Genomic DNA, 17,687 nt, shown 5'->3' on the forward strand with positions numbered 1-17,687 from the left:
TATCCATACAGCCAGGCTAGGGGCCCTCCTCGTACACTTTTACTGACCTCTACTTAAACGCATTCTAGAATTTCCTTCAATAATACTTTCTAACAACTATACACTTCAAGCCTGTACCTCACATCACGTCAAGTCAATATAGCCACCTCAAACTCCAGTACACACAGCACAATGTGAATGTGAACCTCAGGATTGATTAATCCAGCACATAGGCTAAACTGCCTTAGTAGTGTACATCACTATTAATTGACATTTCAATGAAATGGCTCAGTGCAATTGCTATCTCCAATGAAATGAACAGGGGTTATTATTGATACTTTTTTTTTTAATATACTGTTCTACAGTCTATCATGATAAATGTGGTTATTATGGTAATCATGCAAGAGTGAATAAAAACAAGTCTCCAAAACGTTAAAAAAAACAAAACAAAAAAAAAAACACATTATACTGGGTAAAATAAGGGCAGTGGGGCTTATTCTTTTCCCTCAGCAAAAACATAAACGAGACATGTAATGGATCTGAGACGTGTACAGTGTGCTTCAAGTTCATTTGGCATGACCTTTATAGATAAGGCCACACCACAGCAGCAGTGGGTGAATCCAGGTACGCCAGTTAAACATTAGTCCATATTCAACTTTGCTCTTCATATATCTGTCAGCAGCAGCTGGCTGGAAGGGATTGTAAATGTGTTTCTCCATTAGTTTGATTTTGAGGTTGTGAAAAACTTGGTCAGGCACAGCTGTTTCCCTCCTCCACTGCTGTCCTTTGACTTCTTGGGTTTCTTGTCGCTCTTCGCCTCTAGCCCTTTTCGCTTCTTCATCTGAAATAAAACATGATTGTTGTGATTGACTTGAATAGATGTTTGACAGTTGGGGTGTGCACATCCCCAAAAAGCAGTAATCCAGACCATTACAATTGTAGGAGATAATGTGACAGAGTGGTCTGTACACTGAGTATTAGCTCAAAAAATATTCTTTATTTAACAGTAACGTTTTGCTTACTTAAATATATGAACATAACTGTCCTACCAAACACTGTACGATGGCTGTTTTATGTGACTTTGATGAGAATGCAGAGGCCATTTGCGATTTGTGCATTTACATGTAGTTTGGGTTTATTACCAATGAATATTGTGTAGTGCTTGTATCACTTTTGTTATCATTCTTGCTTACAAACATGAATTATCTATTTTGATAGAATGAGTTTGTTCATGATTTTTATATGAATAAGGGTTCTAACCTTGGTACTGTCCTCCTTAGGGTTCTTCTTTGATTCATACAGCTTCATGATCTTGAACAGAGATAGGATATTGTTACAGCATGCCAATTACACACTTGTAAATAACAAACATGCTCTATTGGTCTCATGGCACACATAAAAACACACACACACACACACACACACACACACACACACACACACACACACACACACACACACACACACACACACACACACACACACACACACAAAAACACATCAGGGTATATACAGCAATCTTGAAGTCAAATTTACTACCATTTAATACCCTTTTTCACTACCTTTAGACTTTTTTTACAACCATCACAACATTTCCGATTCCAGTATTAACAAGACATCTTTTGTAATTTCTATCTTCTAAACATTACATTACACTTTCGTGTTTTGCAAAAAGACGCCCGAAAGGGAGCAGTGCGATTCCAGAGTGCTGTTTAAAAGTCTGCTATGAACTAGGTCAGGTGGCTACTGTTGCGCGAATCACTGGTGTTTTGAAAAACTGTGATAAACAGTGAATAAACAAAGATTTTTAAAATCAAAATGGTGCAACTAAAAAAAAATAATACCTCGTTTTTCAAAAATTAATACTTTTTGAGCAAATTTACGACTTTTAATGCCATTAAATTTTGACTTTTTAATTTATCACCTTTTAATACTTTTTAAAACCCTGCATACACCCTGCACATACACGCGCGCGCGCACACACACATACACACCTTCTTGACTCCTGTTGAGACGGCGGCCTCTCCTAAGGCTGAGCTGGTTAGCCATTGCAAGGTTGTCTTGTCCTCCATGTCTGTATCAGCAGGTAGCACCATACTGTGCACCACATAGGTTTGGTGGATGTGTGAAAAAATATGAATCACCTGGGGGTGGGGAAAAAAAAAATCACAGACATGTCTCTTCAGCCAACACTAGCCCATGGAAAATGTATGGGGTCATGAGGATGTATTGGGTCACACTTAATTTTACAATCTCTAAGACATTAATTGGGTACAGTTTATCAATATATGCAATAGCCGAATAGCATGTGATATTTATGTACTTGCACTGTGGCATAGGCTTAGGGTTACGTATGTACAGTCTAAGTCCATAATATTACATGTTTATACATGTATGTAGATAGTACATACACGGTCATAAAAGAAAATGTTACTGAGTATTGAAAACAGTGGGAGTAGTAAACGGTTTGTAATTACACATTCATTCATTTATAATGTGACCTTTCATTTATAATGCAAGATTTGAGTGGTTTCCAGGTTTCCCTCAGCAGTGACCAGTGAACTCACCTCTCCAACAAACTCCAGAGGCTGCTTGTCCAGCTGTACTCCCAGTGTCTTCCCCATCTCTGCACACAGAGCCTTCTTCTGCTTCGCTGCTGAAGCTCCCTCCTCTGTAAGCACTCCTGGTAATTCCCACATCCCAGCCAACAACCCTGTAAAACCACAAACACAGGCAGAAAGACACGGCACATCAGTTACGGAGCCATGTTTAAACATGAACTGGTGTTTTCTTTAGGCAGAGATTCAAAGTTATTGATTGCCATTTACAGTACAAAATTCTAAAATGGAACTCCTACTAAACGGTGTCATAAAATATGGTTTGGTGCACTTATTTACGTACAGTTCAAACATTCTTGCCATATGGGTGCTGTGGCGCAGTGCACTAAGGCACCCGTGCATAAATGGGCTTGCATACTCATGGGGACCCAGGTTCAAGTCTGACCTGGGTAATTTCCCAACCCTTCATAAAGGCAAAAGGCCCAAAAATGATTGCCATGGAAACAAAAACATTAGTGAACTGAACTGGACCGGCCTGAACTACTGTACCTGTGCTGTGCTTTGAGGAAACTTGACTTATTATCACTCTCCCTATACTACTGTGATCAAAGTTGTTACGGTAGCGTTGAGATCTCTAGCAATGTGCAGGGAGCAAGAATACCTTTATTAGGTCTTTGTGTGAGAAGGTATTCCTTTTCCTCTCCTGCCCCGTCCCGCTCCAGCACGCAGACCAGGGTCCGCTCCACGCGGGCTGCTTTCTTCACAGGCTTCCGTGGGTAGTTCTGCACCCCCAGCTGAGCATCCCAAGGCTCCGACAAGCAGAGTGCACAGGTCCCAGAGGTTACTGTGAGTGACAATCACAAGGTTTGACAAGGTTATGTACATCCACACATTTGATTTGTTTCTGGTTTTGTTCTTTTAATGTTCCCGTGTTTATTTCATGGTTTCGAGTGGAGTTTTCTGCCTAGGTAGAATCATCTTTCACCTGTTAATGACTCATTGAAGCATCAGGTGACATGTGAAGGTGATTTACTTAATTCAAATGTTGCCTAGTTTTAATTTATAAGACTGGAGTAACAGTGCATATGAACTTCCATAAGTCAAAGAGGGGTCTTGCCAATTATGTGATTTTTTTTATACTGCCTGAGTAAAGGCAGACATCTATAGGATAAAGCCAAGACGCCTGTTCTGAATTCTAAGAAGACCCACTTAGAGGGTTCACAGACTCTGAGATCTCAGATGCATGAAATTGTCTTTCCCAGAAGTATTCAGGGTCAAGTCGAGACATAACAACTGCAGCGTGCAGGGGAGTAAGAAGAGACCTGAAACCTTTCCAATATGTATGAATCTAATGCAACTTACCACAGTTTTCAATATCTGGAATAGAGCCATTGACCTCTGGATCCAATTTACTCTGGAGTGCCCTGCATTCTTTTTCTTGTTTGACACTGACCTACACCAGAGAAACATTCTCCATTAACCACAATGAGCATCATCTCTAGTCGAGTTAGACGAAAATGAACTCGGGCGTTATTAAAACATTCCAGTAACACTTTATTTTATTGTGTTTTTTGGTCAATCTACAATCTACATGCATCACCATGCAATATTTTGTAATTACACGGTACATACCTAATCCTAATGTACAGTGCAAGAACATGTCACATGTTGTTGCATTATGTATTACACTGTACCTAATAAATGTACCAGGAACGGCAATGTAATGTGTAATCCACATTCCTTATAGCCTCTAAGTTCTAGATAAATAACATGTTGTAATTGAGTTTGTGCAAACCTCTGCAATGGGAGATTTATCGCTTACCTTCTTGAAGGCATGGCAATGGGATTTCACAGGACACTGATTGCATAGTGCATTTTTAGGAGTACAGACGCGAGCGCCAAGCTCCATCATAGCCTGGTTGAAGTCTCCAGGCCTTTGTGGATCAACTAGCGTATCAGCGATCTTCCTGAAATGAACAAAAGAGACTTCTTTTGTAAGTCTGCCAGAACCAAATAACTTGCAAAAAAAATGATTAGGTTGTTCAAAAGATGCAGTATTTGCAAACAAGGACAAAGCAAAGTCATGCAGAGTTTAAGGTGGTTTTCATCAGATAGAAATCGGACAGCTGACAGAGAACACACACAGGTTTGAGGTAATATTTTGCAGCACATTTGTTGCTGCTGTCATCGTTCAGAGCCGTACCATATTGTGGTGCCTGTTAGTGGTGGGACACAGACAGCACGTCTTGAGCTTCAACAGTTCCCTGGTACAACATGTGTTGCATATTGCGCATGTCACAGAGATGAAGATGTGCATTGTTGTTGATTGTGTGTACATATGCCACTGTGGCCTGCCAATTTCCATACAAGTACAGATTTTATATACATCGTCTCTCTGTGCTTACTAGAGCATGACACGGGAGTGAGTTTTCACTCCTATCCCATCCTACTCCCACAGAAAAAAAAATCCCGTTCCAATCCTGGACCAGAGTAAAAAAAAAAAAGAAGAATATCATTCCGTTCCGCAGAATGACTCCCGATACCATCCAGATCCTGTTCATTTTGATTGTTTTACATGATCACTCCTGTCCGCTCCCACTGATTACAGCTCCTATACACTCCCACTGATTGATAGAATTTGACTACCCACAGGAATTCCCGATATAAGTGATCCTAAAGGGCAGTGATGGGTAGGCAGTTAGGGCGTCAGACTTGTTGCCCAGAGGTTGCCAGTTCGACTCCCGACCCGCCAGGTTGGTGGAGGCAGTAATTAACCAGTGCTCTCCCCCATCCTCCTCCATGACTGAGGTACCCTGATCATGATACTGTCCAGCCGCACTGCTCCCTTGGGGCGCTAGGGGGGGCTGCCCCCTTGCACGGGTGAGGCATAAAATGCAATTTCGTTGTGTGCAGTGAACACTTGTGTGTTGTAGGGTGCTGTGTCACAATGACAATGGGAGTTGGAGTTTCCCAGGTGGGCTTTCTGCTTTCACTTTTCATCCTAAAGTCTAGTGCTTACCATAATGCTTCTGTGACAGCTGGACTGGTGCTGTCTGCCCCAATGGCCCGAGCACGGCACAAGACCCGAATGACATTTCCGTCAACTACACCAGTCACCTGATCAGGAAAAAAGAGAATAGTAACAAACTAGAAATGCATTCTCACAGAAAATGCTGGAAGCGGGCTTGCCTTTTGGGGCAGAGATGAAACAAAGTACTATTGAGAAAACAAAGCTAAAAGAAATCTTGGAAAAACTCCATCCACCCAGTCAGAAGTTATGGGCCAAACAATTCAGCCATCTTGGATTCAGCCATCTTGAAAGTGTTGTAGCTCTGCGTTTTGGGGATATACTAAATGACATACATGGTATTTTAAGTTGGCTAAGGAACACTGCATATGATATAATTTTGAAAATCAACATGGCTTCGAGCGGGATTAGAACTCACAACCTCCATATCTGTAATCCAACCCCTTTGCCATTGATATTAAATGACATACAATACATGATATTTGAAGTTGGCTAAGGAACACTGCATATGATATCATTTTGAAAATCAACATGGCTTCGACTGGGGTTCGAACCTCCAGTCCCCATATCCCTAATTCAGCACATTTGCCATTCATACTAAATGACATACATGGCATTTTAAGTTGGCGAAGGAACACTGCATATGATATAATTTTGAAAGTCAACATGGCTTTGACTGGGATTCGAACCCCCAACCTCCATATCTGTAATCCAGCACATTTGCCATGCATACTAAATGACATACATGGCATTTTAAGTTGGCCAAGGAACACTGCATATGATGTAATTTTGAAAATCAACATGGCTTTGACTGGGTTTCGAACCCCCAACCTCAATATCTGTAATTCAGCACATTTGCCATCCATACTAAATGATATACATGGCATTTTAAGTCGGCCAAGGAACGCTGCATATGATATAATTTAGAAAATCAACATGGCCTCAGGTGGGTTTCGAACCCTCAACCTCCATATCTCTAATGCAGCGGCATGCATTACCACTAAGCCAAGCAGCTAATTGTCATGCATAGTCCAGCAAGACTATATTACATTGCATTGCAGAGCTCAACAATAGACTTCTAGAATGCTTGCTCGCACCTGCTCGTTAAGAATGGAATCTTGAGACAGTGACAGTTGAAATGGAATCCTTCACTGGCTGCACCTGTTGTGATTGACTGAAAGACAGTTAGTATTGAGCCTTTAACAGGGGAGAAAATGAGAATGAGTTTTTTGTCTTTACAACATCGTTGTAAAAAAACTAAAAGGAGTTGGCAAGTGTCCTTTTCACAGATCGGAGTCATGCTTGTGATCTCTCTAACAGTCTTTGAATGAAGTTTATAGGTTAAAATTTTCAGGCACAAATGGACCTCCGTGTGGGACATGCGCTGATCTCTTGAAAAATGCACTTTTCGAAAGAATGGGATTCTCCATAGAGCCAGGCCTGTTTTTTTTACAAACCTGCCATTTAAAAAGTATTGGGAGTTGGGAGATGAAACTTTCACAATTTGGAGACATCCCATAGAGCTCGCTAACAACGCGTCAAATAAACTTCTAGGTGAAAGTGTTGATGTTTTATGACCGAAAAAGCCTCCTACACTCTAATCTCTAGAGTGGCGGAACTTTGGTTCATGAAGGTTCCACCATAGTTTTCAATGGAGACCCAGGCTTTAACAAAATCGCCAAAAACGGGAAAACGACAAGAGACACGGAGAAGCCTATAACGAGACGCGATCTCCAAGCCGAGCCGGTCGTTTTAGTGTTTGAACGGTGTCTCTATCTCGAAAGGCCTAGGAGGAGATCCATTTTCTATTTTACTGCTGCCCTGCACAAGACCAATAATAACTAGAAATGCATTCTCACAGAAAATGCTGGAAGCGGGCTTGCCTTTTGGGGCAGAGATGAAACAAAGTACTATTGAGAAAACAAAGCTAAAAGAAATCTTGGAAAAACTCCATCCACCCAGTCAGAAGTTATGGGCCAAACAATTCAGCCATCTTGGATTCAGCCATCTTGAAAGTGTTGCAGCTCTGCGTTTTGGGGATATACTAAATGACATACATGGTATTTTAAGTTGGCTAAGGAACACTGCATATGATATAATTTTGAAAATCAACATGGCTTCGAGCGGGATTAGAACTCACAACCTCCATATCTGTAATCCAACCCCTTTGCCATTGATATTAAATGACATACAATACATGATATTTGAAGTTGGCTAAGGAACACTGCATATGATATCATTTTGAAAATCAACATGGCTTCGACTGGGGTTCGAACCTCCAACCCCCATATCCCTAATTCAGCACATTTGCCATTCATACTAAATGACATACATGGCATTTTAAGTTGGCCAAGGAACACTGCATATGATATACTTTTGAAAATCAACATGGCTTTGACTGGGATTCGAACCCCCAACCTCCATATCTGTAATCCAGCACATTTGCCATGCATACTAAATGACATACATGGCACTTTAAGTTGGCCAAGGAACACTGCATATGATGTAATTTTGAAAATCAACATGGCTTTGACTGGGTTTCGCACGAACCCCCAATCTCAATATCTGTAATTCAGCACATTTGCCATCCATACTAAATGATATACATGTATGGCATTTTAAGTCGGCCAAGGAACGCTGCATATGATATAATTTAGAAAATCAACATTGCTTCGTGTGGGTTTCGAACCCTCAACCTCCATATCTCTGATGCAGCAGCATGCATTACCACTAAGCCAAGCAGCTAATTGTCATGCATAGTCCAGCAAGACTATATTACATTGCATTGCAGAGCTCAACAATGGACTTCTAGAATGCTTGCTCGCACCTGCTCGTTAAGAATGGAATCTTGAGACAGTGACAGTTGAAATGGAATCCTTCACTGGCTGCACCTGTTGTGATTGACTGAAAGACAGTTAGTTATTGAGCCTTTAACAGGGGAGAAAATGAGAATGAGTTTTTTGTCTTTACAACATCGTTGTAAAAAAACTAAAAGGAGTTGGCACGTGTCCTTTTCACAGATCGGAGTCATGCTTGTGATGTCTCTAACAGTCTTTGAATGAAGTTTATAGGTTAAATTTTTCAGGCACAAAATGACCTCCGTGTGGGACATGCGCTGATCTCTTGAAAAATGCACTTTTCCAAAGACTGGGATTCTCCATAGAGCCAGGTCTGTTTTTTTTACAAACCTGCCATTTAAAAAGTATTGGGAGTTGGGAGATGAAACTTTCACAATTTGGAGACATCCCATAGAGCTCGCTAACAACGCGTCAACTAAACTTCTAGGTGAAAGTGTTGATGTTTTATGACCGAAAAAGCCTCCTACACTCTAATCTCTAGAGTGGCGGAACCTTGGTTCATGGAGGTTCCACCACTGTTTCCAATGGGGACCCAAGCTTTCACAAAATCGCCAAAAACGGGAAAACGACAAGAGACACGGAAAAGCCTATTAATATACGCGATCTCCAAGCCGAGCCGGTCGTTTTAGTGTTTGAACGGTGTCTCTATCTCGAAAGGCCTAGGGGGAGATCCATTTTCTATTTTACTGCTGCCCTGCACAAGACCAATAATAACTAGAAATGCATTCTCACAGAAAATGCTGGAAGCGGGCTTGCCTTTTGGGGCAGAGATGAAACAAAGTACTATTGAGAAAACAAAGCTAAAAGAAATCTTGGAAAAACTCCATCCACCCAGTCTGAAGTTATGGGCCAAACAATTCAGCCATCTTGTATTCAGCCATCTTGAAAGTGTTGTAGCTCTGCGTTTTGGGGATATACTAAATGACATACATGGTATTTTAAGTTGGCTAAGGAACACTGCATATGATATCATTTTGAAAATCAACATGGCTTCGAGCGGGATTAGAACTCACAACCTCCATATCTGTAATCCAACCCCTTTGCCATTGATATCAAATGACATACAATACATGATATTTGAAGTTGGCTAAGGAACACTGCATATAATGTATCATTTTGAAAATCAACATGGCTTCGACTGGGGTTCGAACCTCCAACCCCCATATCCCTAATTCAGCACATTTGCCATTCATACTAAATGACATACATGGCATTTTAAGTTGGCCAAGGAACACTGCATATGATATAATTTTGAAAAAAATCAACATGGCTTTGACTGGGATTCGATCCCCAACCTCCATATCTGTAATCCAGCACATTTGCCATGCATACTAAATGACATACATGGCATTTTAAGTTGGCCAAGGAACACTGCATATGATATAATTTTGAAAATCAACATGGCTTTGACTGGGTTTCGAACCCCCAACCTCCATATCTGTAATCCAGCACATTTGCCATGCATACTAAATGACATACATGGCATTTTAAGTCGGCCAAGGAACGCTGCATATGATATAATTTAGAAAATCAACATGGCTTTGGGTGGGATTCGAACCCTCAACCTCCACATCTCTAATGCAGCGGCATGCATTACCACTAAGCCAAGCAGCTAATTGTCATGCATAGTCCAGCAAGACTATATTACATTGCATTGCAGAGCTGAACAATAGACTTCTAGAATGGTTGCTCGCACCTGCTCGTTAAGAATAGAATCTTGAGACAGTGACAGTTGAAATTGAACCCTTCACTGGCTGCACCTGTTGTGATTGACTGAAAGACAGTTAGTATTGAGCTCTAAACTGGGGAGAAAATGAGAATGAGTTTTTTGTCTTTACAACATCGTTGTAAAAAAACTAAAAGGAGTTGGCACATGTCCTTTTCACAGATCGGAGTCATGCTTGTGATCTCTCTAACAGTCTTTGAATGAAGTTTATAGGTTAAATTTTTCAGGCACAAATGGACCTCCGTGTGGGACATGCGCTGATCTCTTGAAAAATGCACTTTTCGAAAGACTGGGATTCTCCATAGACCCAGGCCTGTTTTTTTTACAAACCTGCCATTTAAAAAGTATTGGGAGTTGGGAGATGAAACTTTGACAATTTGGAGACATCCCATAGAGCTCGCTAACAACGCGTCAACTAAACTTCTAGGTGAAAGTGTTGATGTTTTATGACCGAAAAAGCCTCCTACACTCTAATCTCTAGAGTGGCGGAACTGTCGTTCATGAAGGTTCCACCATGGTTTTGAATGGGGACCCAGGCTTTCACAAAATCGCCAAAAACGGGAAAACGACAAGAGACACGGAAAAGCCTATTAATATACGCGATCTCCAAGCCGAGCCGGTCGTTTTAGTGTTTGAACGGTGTCTCTATCTCGAAAGGCCTAGGAGGAGATCCATTTTCTATTTTTACTGTCCCCCTGCACAAGAACGATAATAATAAAACAGGACTTAGAGATTACTATAAACGGGCCTTGCTCTGCAAGGGCCATGCTCTGCATGGTCCTTGCTCCGCAAGCCCGCTTAATAACTAAACAGGACTTAGAGATTACTATAAACGGGCCTTGCTCTGCAAGGGCCATGCTCTGCATGGTCCTTGCTCCGCAAGCCCGCTTAAAAACGGGCCTTGCTCTGCAAGGGCCATGCTCTGCATGGTCCTTGCTCCGCAAGCCCGCTTAATAATAATAACTAAACAGGACTTAGAGATTACTATAATCGGGCCTTGCTCTGCAAGAGCTCTGCTCTTGCTCCGCAAGCCCGCTTAATGAGCCCGTTCAAACCCATCTGGCTGCCTATAAAAATGCATTCTGGACCGCGTGCCAATCCGTGATGTTTTTGAATCAAAGTTGACTTTAACAATACCCCATATCCATCGGACAAGGCTGTTTTAAGAACAGCACCGTTTCAGGTCCATACAATGCATTGGTGTAAGCCCACACAGACCATGATTTCAAACAAACCAAATCACTCTTTTACTAGGTGTGTCAGCATTCGGATAAATCTCTACTCATCAAATTTGACCAAAAAAAAAACAAAAAAAAAACGGACAAAACTCTGCTCATAATTTCTCCGATCATTGGTTTTCCACGTCAGATCAATGTCTAGGCTAAAACCCATCCATAACCATGGCAAGTCAGTGAAGAAGTGTATTTGTGACCAGCAGTTGTGTGACTCACCTGTCCCAGTGCAATGGAGCCGATGGCCCCGGCCGTGTAGCGTCCCACCCCAGGCAGTTGCTTCAGGAGCATCTCGGTGGTCCGGGGTATCTCTCCCCCCAGCTCAGAAACCACCTGCACAGCACAGGGAACATTACCAGTCACTTATCAGCAAGGCAGTCACCAAAACCTCTTAACCCATTAGCTAACAGTTAAAAAAAAAACTGAATTGTCAATGCTGTTGAAGGCAAATATGCATAGATGCTGCAACTGGCTGTGTTATACAGATGTCACTTCTGGCCTTAATAGGTAGACAAAATTTGACTTGACTAAAAAACAGACACCAGCTCATGAATGAATACTAAATGAAAGGTTATGATTGACAATAATAAACATAGCACTTACAGTAGATCAAATAATATATACAAGTGGTGAAAGTTGCAAGCAACACTTTCAGACCTTTAAGAAAGCATGTTTCGCAGAACAAGGTTTCCAACAAGTTGTTTAACAGGGGGCACTGCAGCTTAATTATAAATGCAATGGTGGTGTGTCACAGTGACTGTGTTGAATGTCAACATTCATCATGTCACCTTTTGAGCTCCCTCGTGTAGTCTTCTCCCTCGAGAATAGTATCCAAGCCCAGCCCACATCTGGTTCACCTCCTTCAAGATGGAAAATCGGCCAAATCATCTTTTTGTTGTTGTTCAGTTATATTCTGTACTGATATGACATCACTTCAAATGCTTTTATGTCCATGTGGGCCTACCTCCAGTGTAGCGGCAGCAAGCTTCTCCACAGTGGGCCACTTCTGTTGGAAAATAAAAATAAATAAATAAATATCTCCTATAAATCTGGCTGACATTAGTGTTTAAGCCTATTGTGTTTAAGTCTATTAAGAATACGTTTGTGTTTTGTTAACACCCTACATGTGTCCAAGTTGTGGAAATGCAATGAAATTAATGCATTTAAGTTTACCTTCATCCACTTGTTGTAGTAGTCGATCACAGTGGCTACCTGAGTTTGCTGCAGCATGATTTCTGAGACCCATACTGAAAGCAAAGTGCACATGTCTTTATTTTACAGACTGTACAATAGGCCTACAGGACAAATAGGCCTAGGCTTCAATTCATTTGGCCATTACAGTCGAGCCTCGTTACCTGCATATGTTCTTACATCAATATCCTGCTCGGTCATTGCCTGATCAAGACAAAAAAAATATTACTCAGGTTAAACACTTCACTGTGTACAACTCATCAAAAAAATAGGCTACCTTTGTTGCCAGCTGCAATTAACACGTGAGGCATAAATCGGCATAGGCCTACCACCGTTCTCCAGGGCAGTTCCCTCTTGGTTTCGTCGTACCATTGGAGAAGTTGGGACCTGAACAACCCAATGTCTTCTGCGTTGTAGAAGTAATGGTAAGTAGAGGAGTCCACATCTGTCGGTTCTGATAGAGGCGATAACGTGCTTTTACACATCAGAGAAGATTGCAACCAGATTGCATGTAAAAAGTCAAAACAAAACCCTTGATGATGAATCAATTAGACGAAGCATGCGTTTACCCTCTTTGACTGGAGTCACTTTTCTTTTACTTCTTTGCACAGTAGGCCTATCTGTGTTCTCCGCTGTGGCCACCTTCTTGCCCTTCTGCAGGGCTGATCTGAGCCTACTCATGTTAAAATTGTTTAAAAACTATGTTGCTTAAAACTACGTTATACATTCACAAAGTCGTGATTATGACCAACCCTATGCAAACAGTAAGAACCATGCCTTGTTCACTGTACCTCGTTGTTAACGAAAGTTATGTAAAAAAAAAAAAAAATCTCACGAGGTTCCTGGCGACTCTTGGGGTACATCCCAATATGTGTCCTTGCCTCCTCCACTTGTGCTTGTCTCCTCGTCCCGCCTCCTGGCCCCTCCTCCGTGGAGAAAACGATAAAGTTTCCCTGCTGTCAGCCTCGCCACAACAACTTTTGAGGGACTATTTTTCATTCACCATCCCAATTGCAAACGAGAAAAAAACTTTACAATTGAGCTTTTGCAAGATATTGAAATATAATGCTGTTGTCAGTGATGTCATCATGACGGGAAGCAAGTGGAGGGGGCAAGTGGAGGAGGCAAGGTCACATATTGGGATGTACCCTTGGTTTATTTACAATGTGCATTTCCGTGATTTCCTCTCCCGCCATTTGCTGAGGTAAAACCCAAATCCTATGGCATCCAATAGTAGAGCAGCAGCGTTAAATCGTCATAGTCTGAACGTGGGGCGGGTTTCCGTGTGTCAACCAATAGAAGAAGGATTTTATTACAACTTATAATAAAAGCTCAACCAGAGAGTGATGCGGTAAAAGTTTCTAGTAGTTTTTATTAGGTCTTATAAAAGTAACATTTGACATGCAGGTGCTTCAATCTTCTCGCCTTTTATCTTCTATAATCTTTGCCATAGCTGTAAAAAAGAAAAACAGTTTAGGAACCTTAAAATCATTATTCGATTTCATGATACAGAATGGCTACATAAAAGACACTAAAATAAATATCACACACCCTCAGGTATGTTGACTTTGTTGGACTGTAAAATGTCAGCTTGGATATCATCCATCTTCATGTACAGCATCTCAGTGTCGGACTACACCAAACAAACAAGAACAAACAAACAAATAAAAACTTATTCATGGACATTTCTTCCGTGAGTCTAAGTGTCAAACATTATTACTAATCATTATCAACACAATAGCCACACAATATATAATATTACATAATACATACATACCATAAACAATTGAAAAAGGTCTTTGCCCATAGCCTTACTGACGCGATCCTTCACCAGTGGGTAGGTGCGGACAAAGTGCTAAAACATATGAGGATTAAGAGAGGATTATTGAGGATAATGGAGAAAAAAAAACTGTGGAAAAATGCATTAATTACATTAATCGATATTGATGTGTGTGTGTGTGTGTGTGTGTGTGTGTGTGTGTGTGTGTGTGTGTGTGTGTGTGTGTGTGTGTGTGTGTGTGTGTGTGTGTGTGTGTGTGTGCGTGCTTCTGTGTGTGTGCACGCACGCGCATGTGTAAGAATGCTGTGTAACCTCCAGGGCTAGGCTGGCTTGTGTGTGTGTGTGTGTGTGTGTGTGTGTGTGTGTGTGTGTGTGTGTGTGTGTGTGTGTGTGTGTGTGTGTGTGTGTGTGTGTGTGTAACCTCCAGGGTTAGACTGGCTTGTCTCTGTGCGTCGGCGTGGCTCTGGTTGCCCATGGCGTACAGCAGGTGGTGCACTACCCTCAGATGGATCAGCTCGAAAGACAGCTCCCTACTGTCCTGGGCCAGCATCCTTCACAACACACACACATACACACATACACACACACACACACGAGACAGGCCTCTTAACAAATATATTCACAAAAACTGTACTGTGATATCGTTGCAAGAAACGTTTTATTCCATGATGTTCCGGTTTTATGATAAACTGTTACTCTTAATTTACTATTCATGTGACATTTATGAGTGTGACCTATAGGCTTTACCTAATGGCTTTGGCTGATGCAGCTTGCTGGACGAACAGCGGTAAGGAGTCTGTCATCTTCATCATTTCAGGATCTGAAAATAGGATTGGCATTGTGGTGGTTTTTGAAGAAGAATTTTAGAATAACTTTTAGAATAACTTTAGAATATACATTTTACATTTTCCCATTTTATATTTTATTGATAAAGACCAGCAGACCAAATCAACATTTAGTGGTTCATTCAATTCACACGACTTGAATAAATAATTCAATACTGTTACATTGTATTATGTAGTTGTGAGGTAAATGATAAATATTTTGATATTATTTACTACTATAAATTACTTAAACTTCAAGGAAGGAAGCTTAAACTATGTAAAGAACAATGATAGATAAAGCGTGTGTGGTTTCATACACATAGTAATGTGCATGACATTTGATAAGCATACCCAAACATATTGCTAATCTCCAATACAGTAAATCAGATGTACAATAAATCCACACTACAGTCTAACCTTCGAGGATCTTGTATTTCTGCACTCCTTCCTTGACAGGCTTCAGCAGAGCCACCAGGCCCTTAAGAAGAGCTGGCTTCACCTCATACTCCTTCAGTTGTACAATCAGCTCCAAAGCTGTGAGAAAGACCATGTTCTTTTACTTAGTAAGGAGAAACAGAGCTTTTATTTATTTATGTATTTATTTCAAACCCTGGTTGTTGACCAGACAAAAGAAGTGTTGCAGCAGATTAAACTATAAAAATTGCCATCGTACCTTCATGTTGCACTTCAAGGTGCAAAGACCTAAGGGAGTTCAGCACTGGCTCAACGATGCTTGGGTAGGACACCTTTACAATGTCCTAAGATGACAGAATAGTGTCACGTGAAGTTTCATAAAAAGAGAATAAGAGGGAGCCCCTTACAGACACAGAGTTGCTGTCTTGGTCATATCCACAACCCTTTGCTCAGCTCCGTGTGTACTTCCTATACCTCCTGTCCTACTGGTGCTTACCTGTGCAATGCGGAGGGTGTGAAGCACCAGCTGCTGAGTCTTTGGGGAGCAGCAGGGTAGCAGGGCGATCAGGCCCTTGTACACTTGGTTCTGGTACTTGGGGTTGCCGTGAGCCAGGGACTCCAGGAGCGCCTGAGCTGTTTCCTGGGTGCTCTCGGCCTGCAGTGTGGCCAGGCATTCAGCGATGGCTTTCACCCCTGTACCCCTCAATAAAAATATGTGTTTTAATAGTAGCCTACTGTACAATGCTCATGCAGGGATATCCAGTAGGCCTACTGCCCATGAAGTGTTTTTAAGTAGCGGCGTTGCTTACCATAGCTCTCACAGATAAGTTCTTTATACCTGCGCCCAGCCTTGGAAACTATCTGGAGCAGATGCAGCGCCTCAGCTTTGTCTTCCTCTTGGGTGTTGGACTGACCCAAGATCTCCAGAAGGGTCAGGACCCCACCAACCTCCAGGAACTCAATCAGATATCGATGGCTTACATACAAGGATATTGTTATTGTGAGAATGACAATCCGAATTTGATTAAATAAGGGAGTGCAAAAGTTTGCTTACTTGCTTGATGCAGAGAGGAAGACACCCACTGCTTTTAGCTGTAGTCCTAAACAGGTTCCAAACATGTATCTGAATATTGTGTTAAGGTCTGCATGCTAACTGTTGCCTATGATAAAGGAAGGATAGGCCTACTTATTATTAAGATATAATTGATTGATTAAGCAATAAACACAGACTGTATGGATACGTCAGTCTCAGCCAGGCCGTGAGTCTTGCCAGAAATAAACTGGCCACCTGCGCAAATTCCAGTTCCAGTTCGGGACAGGTTTTACCTTGATGCTGACTTAAAAACTCAGTAAGCATGCGACTCCGCACAGTTTTATTACCCTGATCCCATTCCCGAAGGAAAGCCATTACTTCACTTATAGCTACTTGTTCTTTGCTGGTTGACATTTCGGTAGTCCGACTAACTGAGTTGAAAAAGGAAAATGGGCTTTGTCAGCGTTGGTTTGCTATCTAGCAAGAATATAGAATGTTTTGCCTTTTCAGATCCATACAAATTGTCCAGTGTAACGTTGTAATTTCGTACTGAGTGTCGTTGTATCCTTCATTAGGTTCTAACAAATTTGACATATGTTTTCTTATTGCATCGTTTGCTGAGAAAGTTTGCTTCAATAGTCAAATCGGTGCAAATCACCCACACACTTCCTTCCCACTATGTTTACGGTACGGTTGCCAGGCACTGCGTTAATGTTTACTGAATGTACGGTGTCTGAAAAGGGACAAACAGTTTGAGCAAGCGACAAAAACTTGTTTTCATTTTATTTGTATTTATTCACTGTACACATAACAACACTTAATTTTCCAAAACGTACTAATAAAAAAAGTATGCATTCCCCAACAAAAAAGTCCAAACAACAACCCTGATGGTTATTTTCCTTTTGTGCGTTTGATCAAAACAATGAGAATTCCAGTAATGTGATGTATGTAATGAGTGGTGGTGTTTACCCATTAAACCTTTACAAAGGTGCACATAAATCATTGGCTACATAAAACAGCCATGCAATGATACACCTGTCTGTATTGACACACCAATGTCAAAG

The 17,687-nt window shown here is 41.3% G+C and overlaps 1 protein-coding gene across 1 annotated transcript; it reads right to left on the bottom strand.

Moving 5' to 3' along the window:
- Positions 1-68: 68 nt before the first annotated feature.
- Positions 69-17,314, bottom strand: mutyh (mutY DNA glycosylase). Its single transcript, XM_063202065.1, has 27 exons — positions 16,832-17,314; positions 16,645-16,713; positions 16,400-16,566; positions 16,087-16,283; positions 15,850-15,934; positions 15,594-15,710; positions 15,100-15,172; positions 14,774-14,903; positions 14,350-14,427; positions 14,124-14,205; positions 13,998-14,025; positions 13,408-13,423; positions 13,142-13,271; positions 12,902-13,026; positions 12,737-12,776; positions 12,555-12,628; positions 12,346-12,387; positions 12,170-12,241; positions 11,601-11,714; positions 5,557-5,654; positions 4,360-4,504; positions 3,900-3,990; positions 3,199-3,381; positions 2,547-2,692; positions 1,974-2,123; positions 1,240-1,290; positions 69-820 (listed from the first exon to the last, which is right to left on the bottom strand). Exons 1-27 carry the CDS (start codon positions 17,035-17,037, stop codon positions 698-700), a joined length of 2,832 nt encoding a protein of 943 aa, XP_063058135.1. The 5' UTR covers positions 17,038-17,314; the 3' UTR covers positions 69-697.
- Between the last annotated feature and the right edge of the window lie 373 nt (positions 17,315-17,687).

The sequence above is a fragment of the Engraulis encrasicolus genome, chromosome 6 (genome assembly GCF_034702125.1).
Source record: "Engraulis encrasicolus isolate BLACKSEA-1 chromosome 6, IST_EnEncr_1.0, whole genome shotgun sequence".
In the NCBI taxonomy this organism is placed as follows: domain Eukaryota; kingdom Metazoa; phylum Chordata; class Actinopteri; order Clupeiformes; family Engraulidae; genus Engraulis; species Engraulis encrasicolus.